At 38.4% G+C, this 12873-nt stretch overlaps 1 gene segment (V, D, J or C); it reads right to left on the bottom strand.

The window, feature by feature from the left end:
• Positions 1–441: 441 nt before the first annotated feature.
• On the bottom strand, positions 442–1084 carry LOC121434892. The segment is given in 2 exon segments: positions 442–899; positions 1039–1084. Coding segments are annotated over 2 exon segments (504 nt in total).
• Between the last annotated feature and the right edge of the window lie 11789 nt (positions 1085–12873).

Genomic DNA, 12873 nt, shown 5'->3' with positions numbered 1-12873 from the left:
AAATAAGTTATCAGATGTTGAGTGGAAAGAAAAGTAAACCCTTTGTTAGTGCACTCACTAGAAAGATATGGAGTATGTGCAGCCTCATAAGTCATGATAATTCTGTGAATATCATGAGTCAGGTTCAGAGGTTAGGAATTATAGGGGATGATTTATACGTAAACAGCTTCATTCAACAAGAGATTTTGCATTTAAGACATCAAAAATTCAGCCTAGTGTAGTGGTTCTTTCCTATAACTCAAGCCCACTGGAGGTGCACGCAGGAAGAGCAGGAGTTCAAAGTCAGCCTCAGCTTCATAAGGAGCACAAGGCCAGCCTGGGCTACTGGAAATACATCTCACAAAACAAAAACAGAAACAAAGAAAATCACCATGTGTGTGACTGCTTCACTCTTTCTGATCAAGCCTAAAGTAAAGCATTCTCACTAATGTGTTCTTAGAATTAATTTGTATGGTTTACACTGTAGCAGTGCCTGAGTGTGTGGTGAGTGTAAATAATAGCAGATCTGTCCCTGGTCCCTAAATGGGTGATCTCAGACACACTCAGCAGCCAGGCCTGTGCTTCCCAGAGTTTGTGCTCAGCTCCCCCTGTGGTTTCTGTTACTGTGGCACCCAGAGCACAGTAGTACACAGCCGAATCTGACTCTTGGACTGAGGCTTTCTGCAAGTGGAAGGAAGTGGATCCTTCATCATATGTAGCTTCAAAACCTCCGCTGCTTCCCTTCTCGTTGGCCTTTGAGACTTTGAAGAGGAGCTTTGGACCTTCTCCTGGGTACTGCACGTACCAGAACAGGGCTGGGTACTGTTTGGTTTCATAGGAACAGTTCACAGTCAGAGAGGTCCCTTCAAAGAGTGTCACTTGGCCTTCTGTCTGAGTCACTGAGTCTCCATTGCTTTCTCCTAAAAAGAGAAATTGATAACAACTCAGTATAGGCCACCTTGGTGATGACCGATATTCTGCCTCATAGGAAAAATTGTCCTTAAAATTTAGATTAATATCATAGAACAAGACAGAAGCTCCATGTGTCATTCCACTTACCAAACATTACGAAGAGTGCAGTCACTAGTTCTGGGAAGTAGTTCATTTTCTGAGTCACTGGAGTGTGTGAATCTTAATTTCTTAAGTTAGGGAAAGGTTAAGATCTTAGTGAAAGGATAAATGTGAGCCGAGAATTAAACAGGAAATATGCATGTGTTAGGTAGATGCACACACCCCCAACCTCCTTTTCAGGCAATTTTCTAACCTCAGAAGATTGTTGACCTATATTCTCAAAAGTCAGTGATTGAGTGCCAGTCTTAGCTCTTTTGTTTTGTCTGACACCTGGTGGATATTGGGCAGTGCTTTTGTAATTCTGAAGAATGGTTGTGATGGCTTATTTGCACCTTGTATGTTATCTCAAATGGGAATGCCATTCCATGACATTTCTAAGTTTCTTACATAGTCAATTTGAGCCTTGTGGTAATTGACTGGAAAAATCACACAAGCAAGAAATGTCAACATACATTTAATCACTTCCAGATAACTTTGGGGGAAAGAGACAAACTTTTTCCATTGTGTTATCCTACACTTGGACAGATGTCATAAACCTAAAAGATACCTAACCTGATATTTCTTACATTTTCGGTTGTGAGCCTAGCCTTTAATGGGTAAGAGAGACATCCCTCCAGGCCCAGATATTTCTTAAATTAATTAATGAATTTTCTTTGTTTAAAGGAATGTCACTACTTGAAATAGCCATTTGATTCACATTTCTACCATTTATCAAAAGAAACTCAACTTACCAAAAGTTTTTCAAGGAGAAATTGCAAAGGGGCAAAATGTTGTCTAGACACCTTCCTTGTATAGATGAATGCAAAAAACAAACAACAAACACGCAATAAAAAATACTTCAGATGCGATCCTAGTCCTGAGAACTTTCTGCTTCTGATTGTCTTCACTTCTTCACTTATCAGACGGTCTAAGGACTCAGTCAGATACGGGGAGCAACTGAGTCAAAAGTGAGGATCAACTGCAGAAATGGAGGGAGCGAGTCGGTGCTACGTCGCCCTCTGGCGGTCAGTGCAGGATAAACGCTCTGAAGCAAACCCATGTGTTCTTCCTGTCTAGAGAACACCTCATGTTTCCAAGCTAATCTGTGCTGTGTTGAGTCCTAACCTAATAAAAAATAGACCATGCATAATTGAAAGACATTTTTCTTTCAAAAAATTATCATATGGAAAAACAATTAAATTAGAAGGTCATTACAACTTGAGTATAAAAGCATAAACTACAAGCAGCCCTGCCGCCACTGCCACCGCCGCCTGAAGCAGTCAAAGGAGACTGGATCTCTAAAGTGTGTTTTGTTGAATCCTGGAAGCCAGAGAAAACTCTGCCCTCCCGGCATTTCCTTTTTAGCATTTTTGCAGAGAATCAGAATAAAGGAAATCAATTTGAAGTTCAGTCGTATCCTTTTAACCAATGGTTCTTGGTTCTGAGATATCCTTCTTATTTTCTTCCCCTTACTCTCCCCTTTCTCTCCCCCATTTCTTCCTCACCTCTCTACCCCCATCCCACCCCTTCTTTAACTCAGAAAAAAAACAAATCATTAGCAATGTGTTTGCCTGCATATTTCTTCTTAGAGAAGAAGTCTACACCTGCTCTTACAATTCAGATGCAGTGCCCTCTCTCTGTGCCCCTTCCACAGCCATCACCTATGCAGACACATCTCTGCTGTCAGTGGGCATCCAATCAAGGGGAGTTCCAGTAGGATATGAAGTGAGTGACTTTGATGAAATGAAAAAACACAAAAGGACACATAAAATAGTAGTTTCAAATGTTAATTCTTTGCTTAAAAAAATGAAACAAATTTATCTCTTTCAAGCAGAACTATGAAGATTCAGTGACTTTAGACAAACACTAATAATAATGTAGTATGGAGAAAAGACAGCAAAACCCCACCATCATTTGGTCTGGAAAGAACTGAGATGACACACCGTCAAAGAAACAGTAGACTATAAACCATGGGAACAGCTTGACCTAGACTCATTAGTATCCAGCAGTTTTAAGTGGGTGGAAGTTAGGTAGTCTAATGAAGGTAGTGTTGATTGCAGTCAATAGCCATGCCATTCTTCGGATAGAGAAGTTTTTTCTTTCCTCTTCACCTTTAAGACATTTGGGACTAAAAGTTTAGCTGCTAAACCAAAACAAGTAGTATTCTGAGATAAAGGACTCATTTTACAATGAGTAAATAGTCCTTGGTTAAGAAGAGATGATATTCTCTGCGTATGCCCTTAATAAAAGAATCATAAAATGCATGAGAAAAAGTAGAGAAAATTAAAATATGATAAATCTACAATCAGAGTTAAAGATTATAGTGCTCACTTCCAAGTAGCTAATCTGACAATATGAAAAACTGACACTTGATGGGAAAAACTATCAACCAATCACATCTAGTTAAGGTGTGGCTAACCCACCCTAAACCCAGGTAGCCTCACCCTAACTAGATGTGATTGGTTTATTGTCTTAGTCTTTAAGTTAGATAGGTATTAAAAATTATAGATCAATAGTCATCTATGTTTGTCATATTTATAATTAGGCTAATCAGTTTCTTTAGATACATAGAGATTATATTCAATATAGATAGATAATCTTTAACCTCTTCAAAAAGCTGTAGTAAATGGCCTTTAATCTAACTTAGTGAGACACAATCGCTCCTGGCAATACCAAAAAATGTTGAGCACCCGAAAAAATTTTGAGCACCAAAGACATTCCACCTGGAGCCTTTCTTCTTGACAGATCTGGCCTTTAGGCAAAGAAATGTCCATACCTTAACCACTGACAGATATAAAAAGTGTCCGAAAATGGATAAAACAGGACTGTCATATCCTGCCAAGACAGGGTAAGATAGTTTTAAAAAGTTTTTTGCCTTTAAAAATGGTATGTCAGTTATATTATGCTTTAGCCAAAGTTGGTTGCTTCAACATTAAAAATGAGACTTTGGGTGATTGCCCAGGTATTCAGTTGTCTCTGTCATTTGTTACACATTTTGAAAGTTTCTCAATTGCACTTCCTGTTTACTCAAGTAATATTGTTTCCCTTCTCAGATCTTTGATGGAGTTAAACATTAGATAATTATAGTTACCTTCCTCATGATTTAACCAAGCTTAATTTCAATATAATAGTTAGAATCCTTAAAATAGAATGTTTACTAAAACCTTTGTTATGCATTCCTTGCTTAATATTGTTTATTGTTTGTAATTTTATATTTGGTATCTGTTCCTATTGTATATAGTTGTATTGGGTTTGGATAGATCTTGTTTAGACAAAAGGGGGAGATGATGGGGAAAACTCTATAAACCAATCACATCTAGTTAGGGTGTGGATACCTGGAGCCCAGGTAGAAAAACTGAGAGGACACAGGAGCGCACACTCTCTGTGTGGTGCCCATGGGACAGATAGAACATCGGACCTCCCACTCTTATAGCATGAGTTTCGCCTTTTTAACCATTAAAATATAACTGTAATTCTTGAGCTGGCCTGGTTATTTATCGTACCGACCTAATTTGCAACAGACACTAGATTAGAGCAATCAATTCGACCAAATTGGCATCTCTACTGATCATTACACTCACCAATGCAATGTGCTTTTTTACCAGTGTACAAGCAATGCTCACTTAGACAGACCATACACTCAGACAGTCTAAAATACACCAGTGAATCTGAAGAGATTGAAATTATAAGCCTTGTGTTTGCTGGCCACAAAACAGTGTAGAAATCTTTCACATGCATGACAAATGGTAAAATAAGACCAGGTATTTGGAAATTAAGTAACACATTTTCAAGTAACCCACTGATAAGGGTAGAAATAAAAGGGAGCATTTGCTGTCCTACAATGGTCTGTACCCTGTCACTTGTATTTTAAATAAATGCTGATTGCCCCATTATCTCAGGCTTTACTTATTAACTCTTATAACTTATATTAGCCAATAATTCTTGTTTGTGTTAGCCATGTGGCTTCATATGTACCTTTTTTGGCAAGGCAGTCACATCTTGCTTGCTCTGTGTCTGACTTCCTATGTGTCTGGGTAATGACTGTAGACTGAATCTTTTCTCTTCCCAGAAATATTGTCATCCCACCTCTACTTCCTGCCTGGTCGCCCCACCTATAAATTGCTTGGCTACTGGCCAATCAGTGTTTATTTAAAATACAAGTGACAGGGCATAGACCATTGTCCTCCAGCAGGCATTAGAAACTATTTTGAACTAAAGTTTGGTAAATCACAGTCTGGATAATGTGTAGATGAAACTAAGGTGAATAATGAAGGTATTTATAGCACACACACACACCTTGATAGGTTTAAGATTTAAGAAAACAGTAAAAGAAAATTTACATGAAGCATGGACTTCTTAGGGGGGAGAGCCAATGAAGCACAACCCAGAGAAACAGAAACCATGTAAACAGCTTGACATAAACACATTATTATCCAGCAATTTTGAGTCCATGGTTGTTGGGTAGTCTAATGAAGGTAGTGTAGACTGTGGCCAATAGCAATGTCATTCTTCTGAAAGAGAAATCTTTCTTCCTACTTAACTTTAAGACATCTGGAACTAAAAGAAAATTATGGATTAAAGTATAAGGTAGCATGAGTCAAAATATTTCTTTCTTCTAACAAATTTTTCTATTTGTAATAGTGACAAAAACTTGGCACAATAATTACGGAATTTCTCACTTTCATATGACTACATTTATGAATTTTTATCATTATTCACTCTCACCATTTGCCAGTATATAGCAGAACAAAATATTCTAATGACAGTCTTGCCTCTTGTTAGATCCCAGTAAACTACAGGATACCAATGGAAGTATAGGCTCCACTAGAAGAGGTATGAACTCTCTCATAGGTGAGAGAAGAACTTTGTGTTCTCTTTAGGGTAGAGGCTATGCAAACTTGTTGCTGAATGAATAATGGTTATACAATATTAGCAGGAACTGTAATTCCTCTCTTTTCCTTATTTGAATGTATTGATGGTTAAAGAAAGTGTGCATGGATTCCAAATTCATAATTGCTACATTTGCTTGCTTCGTGTAATCTCTGCTTCCATATTGGAGGTATAATTCCCAGAACTGACTTCTCTGTATTTCTCTGCCTCTGAGGTAGGAATGAAAGAAGTCATGTAACACTTTCAAGATAGGTATGCTACAACAACCATCTCTTGCTTGCCAATGGGGTTCAGGATTTCAGACACTAAGAGAGCCACTTGCTGTCACGAACCTGCTAGCTCATGTTATTTTTAATTAACAATGCCTCCTCCTTCCACTTTCAACTTTATCTACCTTGGGATAAGTACATGGGTACAGAGTCTTAAATCACACCACTGCATCTGGAGGTAATCCCCAAAATGACATTAAAGAAATGGAAGGACATACAGCTTTCCTTTACTGTTATAATTATTCTTCTTGGTATCTCCATAATTTATAAGTCATAGTTTGCCTGTGTACTGGCATCATCAAAACTTTCTTCCTTTATGTTAGCTTAGCCAATGTTCAGGAAGTTCAGGCTCAATCTATTTGCAAAGAATATGATTTTTCAAAGACTGATCCATGCATTTTGGCTACACATATCTAACCCTTCCATAGTCTTTTATTATATATGACTCATGATTCTGTATCTCTGATTATGACTAAAGCAGACATAAGGGGTAAGAGCTAAGTAAGTAATTTTCTTTCTTAGTCATTACACTTAAATTGGTATTCTGATCATTTGTAATTGAAACTAACAGTTTAAATTATAATGATGCAAGCTCTTCACCTTTAGGTAAATTTATGTGTCTCTTTTATGTTCTATTTTTTGAGTCAAATACTCAATCCAGAATATCTGAACAAAGTTTTTTCTAATTCCTGTTTCCAAACGTTATAGAAGGATGTTTTACTTGTAAACAAATCCTCTGGTCCAGACAACAGATAATCAGACATAATTAATCACTTGTCTTCATTCTGCAGGTATACATCTGAGTGGTTTTCCTGAAGCAGGCACTGCCTCGTAGGGAGCTCCTGGAATTTTATTTAGTTTAACTGTCACTCCTATGCTCCAGGAGAGCACAGAAATACTTACTTGAATGTTCCAACTGAAAGGAAGAGTGGAGTTGTTAGAAATGGCTGTTTTCTGGGGATTAAAGATAGAATATCAACCTTTCTTTGCAACCTAACCATAAGAATTCTGACAAATGAGGAAGACAGAGACATTTCTCCAAGGGAACCTTGCTCATTACAATAAAATTTAGAAGTTGATCTTCCTTGGCTCCTATGAACCACCCAGCCTGACACTTCCCATTCCTATCTGGAGGTCAATGGGTGGAATTGAGTCACTATCTGGACCATAATGAATCCTGAGGAAACAATCAGATACAATTGATTCTGTAAGGCAGCAGACAAAAATACTGAGACACTTGGGATAAGAAGAGCCCAGAGACGAATGCAGCTGAAGTAATAATTTCCTTCTTTTCTCCAGATCATTTTCTCCTGGATCCATGTGAAGCATTGCATGCTGGGAGTAAGCATTCATGCCAACATTCTTAACTATATGGGAACCATCCATACTAGAGAAGGTAAAGGATACAAACACACAGAAAGCTGGAAGGAAGTCCATGACACAAATCACTCTACAGAAATATGTCTGCTGTACCTAGGCTCTGGGTTCCATGTTTCAGATGACTCACAGAGTGCATACATACTCCCTAGTGCTGTAGTCTGCCTGCATGGTCTGTCACCTGGGTACCTTATTCCTTTAAGAGACAAGCTCTGCCCACTCCTAACCTCCCCCATTCTGCTGGGGCAAGCAGTCTCTCTCTCTCTCTCTCTCTCTCTCTCTCTCTCTCTCTCTTTCTCTCTGTTCTTCTTCTGGAAAGGCAGCTTCTGCCCCTCTCCCCTTCTCCCCTGCTTTTCTCCTCTTGCCCTTTCTTGCCCTTTCCCCTCCCCTTCTCCCTCCATAACCCACTAAGTAAATTCTATACTCAAACTCTCTCTCTCTCTCTCTCTCTCCCCGTAATGTATCTGCTTGTCTCTCACCCATCAAGGGGACCCATTGAGGCCTCTGGTGACCCACTTTCACCTCTCATGAAAACAATTCTCTTTGTGGGACCAATCCCCCACCACCTGTTTATAAATGATAGCACTAAGTTGTTTGAATTTATTTTACATTTTTATTTTTGAGATTACAATTCCAACATTTTCTACTTTCCTTTCCTCCCTCTAAACCTTTTCATATTCTCCTCCCTTCTCTCTTTCAAATTCATGGCCTCTTGTTTTAATAATTTCAACTACATATATGCACATATATGCATGTACATATGTCTGTGTTCAAAAATGTATGTGCTTATGTGTGCTTTTATTTATATTTATACATGTATACTTATATTCCTAATTATAACCTGTGCCACCCTTATAATGTTACTTGTATGTCTGTTTTCTGGGCTGACTCTTTAGTATTTGTTAGGTCTGAAGAAAATCCCCAAGCATCCCAAAAAGATAGGCCCAACGACTAAGTTCAAGTTGACAGCTTGTCTTTAGCTCAGAATGATTGCTTGTAGATACTTTTCTCAGTCCTGAGAAACCCGTAAGAAGGGTTTCTGTCTGTCAGGAAGAACCACTTTCTATTCCTCCCTCCTCTGACTGATTAGACACCTAGCTTTCTGTTGATATGTAACTATGATGCATACCAAAGTCATGCTAATCTCCAGGGTCCTGGAGTCCCTATGACATATGATACCAAAGTTTACTCCAGAGCCTCCTGCCTTTTCTCATCTCTCCAACACAAATTTCCAGGTTGTTCCACTTCAAAGGATTCCTTCTATGCAGCCTGCAACTACAGGGTTTTCTTTATAACCCAGGATGTTTTTCCATCTGTTATTCTCTCTGTTCACAACATAGATATTTATAGCCCTTGGCAGTCTGTCCCTTTTCTCTCTGCCCCAAGGTTGTAGTCATGGCTGCTTTGAATGTCCACAGAGGTCTCTGACTATGCTCTCTTTCCTATCTATAATAAAAATCTTTTCCCCACCCATAGATTGGTCAGTTCACTGGATTCTCTGCACTCTTGCTCACAGCACAGTATAACCAACTGGTGTTTTCTTTCCTGGGGAAGACTGGCTTTGGTGTTTCTCTTGTGCTACCATCCAATCAAGGTTCTTAGGTACCTAGAACACAGGCTTGTCTATGCAGGTTAGATAAGTGTGGCTAACCGCACTGTTTTCCACCTACTCTTTTCCCCTGGCTTAAGTAGTAGTAGACATGAGATTAAGAAAAGTCACTGGTGCTGAAACTGGAGCCACAGGTGCCACAGACTGAATCACATGACACACACTGTTGGTATTCACTGGAGTAATTTGAGGACTCACTTAAAATAAAATTTATTACATGACACAGTCTCTTTATAAAATTAATAGTGTTAAAGTATGTGAGATTCCCTGTGGAAAATCACTCAGCAACTACGAAGATAAGCAGTTAGCTGGAGACAGGTTCTGTTCAAGCAAGCAATTCAACAGATGTGAAGAGAAGCTAGTTGGGGCACCTTGCCCTCGGGTTCTCAGAAGAGAACTCCTGTAAATGGTTTTCCACAGGACTTCTCATCAAGGTGATCAAATTCTAGTCAAGCCTAAAAACTGACCCCAGTAAGAATACAAGATGGACAAATGTCTGCACTGGCTTACCTTGCCACATAAAACTAGTTCCCCATTGGTTCTATAGGTATGAGTCAATCATTTACTCATTTTGTCCTTGGAAGAGCACACAGTTGGTTTAAAGGCCCAGTAGCTTAACCGAGTTTACTCTGTTTGATGTTGTTGGCAATATAGTTGAAGGTGCTGTGTTCTGCCATTAGTCTGATTAGGATAAGAATCAAAGGAGTGACTAATACTGAGAATAAAGTGGTCAGCTACAGGGACCAGGTAACAAAGACTGATACCAGTTGTCTAATCTATGTCTCCTTTCTTCCCTTCTTTGCAGTTTTCTCTAATTGTGCCTGATTTGGTGAAATAGAAACCATGGATATCACCTAAAGATATATATATATATATATATATATATATATATATATATATATATATACATTTCTACTTGTTTCATCAAGAGACAATCTACGACTTCTTGGGTTTCCAGAATTACTTCTGCTAAAGCGTCTATTTGTTTTTCTCATCTGGATAAGGACTCTTCTAATATCCCTCATTCTTTATGGTGGTTTAAGTAAGTATGACCTCCACAGACTCATGTGAGTGAATGCTTGACCCAAAGGGATTGGCGGTATTAGAAGTTGTGGCATTGTTGGAGAAATAGTGTCACTGTTGAGGCAGATTTCGAGTCTTATATCCTCAAACTATGCTCAGTGAGACACTCCTTCTGCCCTCTACAAATCAAGATATAGAACTCTCAGTTACTTCTCTAGCATCATGTCTGCCTGCATGCTGCCATGACAATATTGACTTAACCTCTGAAACTATATGCCAGTCCCAGTGAAATATTTCACTTGAAAGGAGTTACCATGGTCATGGTATCTATTCACAACAAAAGAAATCCTGATTAAGGCAGCCCTGGTCTACTTGTTTACTTAATTCGCTGAAGTTTTAGATCTCTAAGATCTAAAGGTCACTGATTATGGATGTTGCCTGAACGACATTGGCTCCAAAAAGGAGTGTCATGAGAAGAGGTGTACCTCACTTCTTGCATTGAAACCTGGAGTTCATCTTAAGGCATGGCCTCTATTCTTCCCCATCTTATAAGTACACCCGGGACAGGATGTACACTAGCACGCATAGGAGAGACTTACTGGTTTGGAATGCCTTGGAGGAGACACATTTAGTTAAACCATTTAGGCATACCTACCAAGTGGTCTCAGGGACAAAAAACTATTCCTGCTGAAAAGAATTGATTTTGAGAATGGAATATCTAGCATCAGAGTAAAGTGAATCTTCTAGGACAAAAGTCCTAGATACCAGACAGATTCCAGCTCCCAGTAGGTGCCCAGTGTTAACTTAGGGTTTCCAAGTACAATTGTTTTTATTTTCTAGTACATTGATTATCTGACTTATCCATAGGCCTATGTAGTAAGGGGGTCAAAACTTCATGTTTATCCAGAAATTTTGACAAATTTCCAGATAATAGTAATAAAAAATGGGTGAACCTTTTCAAGGGTAAAGAATATGGAAGGACTAACAATTACTTTTTTCTTCTGGTATCATTAAAAATTTCTTCCAGTATCATGGACACTAGTCAATAGGTATGAAGATTCCTACTCATCTTCTTCATGTTTGATAAGATATGTAAGGGTTGTCTTGAGTAATAGTACTTGCCACCTTGTCATCAGTTTGTGGACAATGTAGACGGAATTTCTGTCCTGCCTGGTCCCATGGTTTTTCAGCCTGGAAGAAAAAAACAGAGGCTTATATTAATTATAAACTATTTGGCCTTTTAGCTCAGGCTTATTATTAACTAGCTCTTACAGCTTAAACTAACCTGTAATTCTTATCTATATTTAACCACATGGCTTGGTACCTTTCTCAGTAAGTCATTCTCATCTTGCTTTCTCTGTGTCTGACTGGTGACTACATATCTACCTTTTCTCTTCCCAGATTTCTTCTAGTCTTATTGTTCCACCTATACTTCCTGCCTGGCTATTGGCCAATTTTCATTTTATTGAACCAATATGAATGGCAAATTTTTATAGTATACAGTATTATCTTACAGTAAAGAACAAGTAGCCTTGGAAATAGCCTGAACTGATTGGGTTTTTGATTAGGTGAAACCCATGCCTAGCAGTGGAAGTTCCCAGTCAGTGGTGAAAAATATCTAGTTGGGTCAATTATCTACAAAGTTATTTGGTGACTCCATTTAGATTTATTTCATATATATATATATATTTTTTTTTTTAAGAAGATTCTATCATAGTATCTTTCTACTCAACCTCTCAAATGGGCCTTAGTATTAGCTACCTCCAATATTTTCTACCCCTCAACCACTTCCTCCCTCCCTTAAAACATCTAATCTTCCCACTCTAGTCTCCCTACTGTCTCTCCAGAATCATAATTATTGGCCTGTCCTTGGGAGATTTTCCATTTTTGGGTTGCCTCATGTGTCCTTTATTTGTGTTCTTTCTGGTTTCTAAATATAGGTGCTCAGAGCTTTATATTTCTCTCTTAGGTTTTTTATCAATGTGCCCCAGTTGTTTGGTTGGATTGTGTTGTCATTTTCTTTTAGTTCCAGGGAATATCTTATTTCTTTCTTGATTTCCTCTTTGTCTCAATCAAGTAATGAGGACTTTACTCTCCGTGGGTTTTTGTATTTACTAGAGATCCGATTGCTGTTAATTTTATCTTTTATTGCATTGTAGTCAGATAGGACATGTGAAGATCAATGTTTTTCAATTTCATAAGATTTGTTTTATTCTCTTCCCCTTCCCAGGAAGACCCATGCATTCCTGCAATAAGTCTTCTTTCTTTGTTACTTAGTCTCTCTGGGTCTGTGTATTATGACATAATTATAATTTACTTGACTGATAATATCCAATTATAAATAATTACATATTACATTCTCTTTCTGATTCTGGGGTACCTCAGTCAGAATAATTTTTGTCTAGTTCTATCCATTTTCCTGTGTTTCATGTTATTTATTTAACAGGTAAGTAATACCCCATTGTATAAATGTACCACATTTTCTTCAGTGGAGGGACAACTAAATTTTTTTCAAGTTTCTGGCTACTATGAACAAATCCACTATGGCTGTGTGAGTGTGGGAATAGGAACAGGAAGGATCAGGTAGAGGAAGAATGGAGGAAGAAAGTACAGAGAGGAGAGGCAACTGGAATTGGAGGGCATTTGGGAGGTGATGTGGAAACCTCCCTGCATTCT

This window comes from Microtus oregoni, unplaced genomic scaffold, assembly GCF_018167655.1.
Source record: "Microtus oregoni isolate MIOR12 unplaced genomic scaffold, Mior012 000045F_ref0000178, whole genome shotgun sequence".
Lineage (NCBI taxonomy): Eukaryota > Metazoa > Chordata > Mammalia > Rodentia > Cricetidae > Microtus > Microtus oregoni.
Note: the sequence above shows the minus strand (reverse complement) of the source record. Positions and strands in the feature narration are given on the sequence as shown.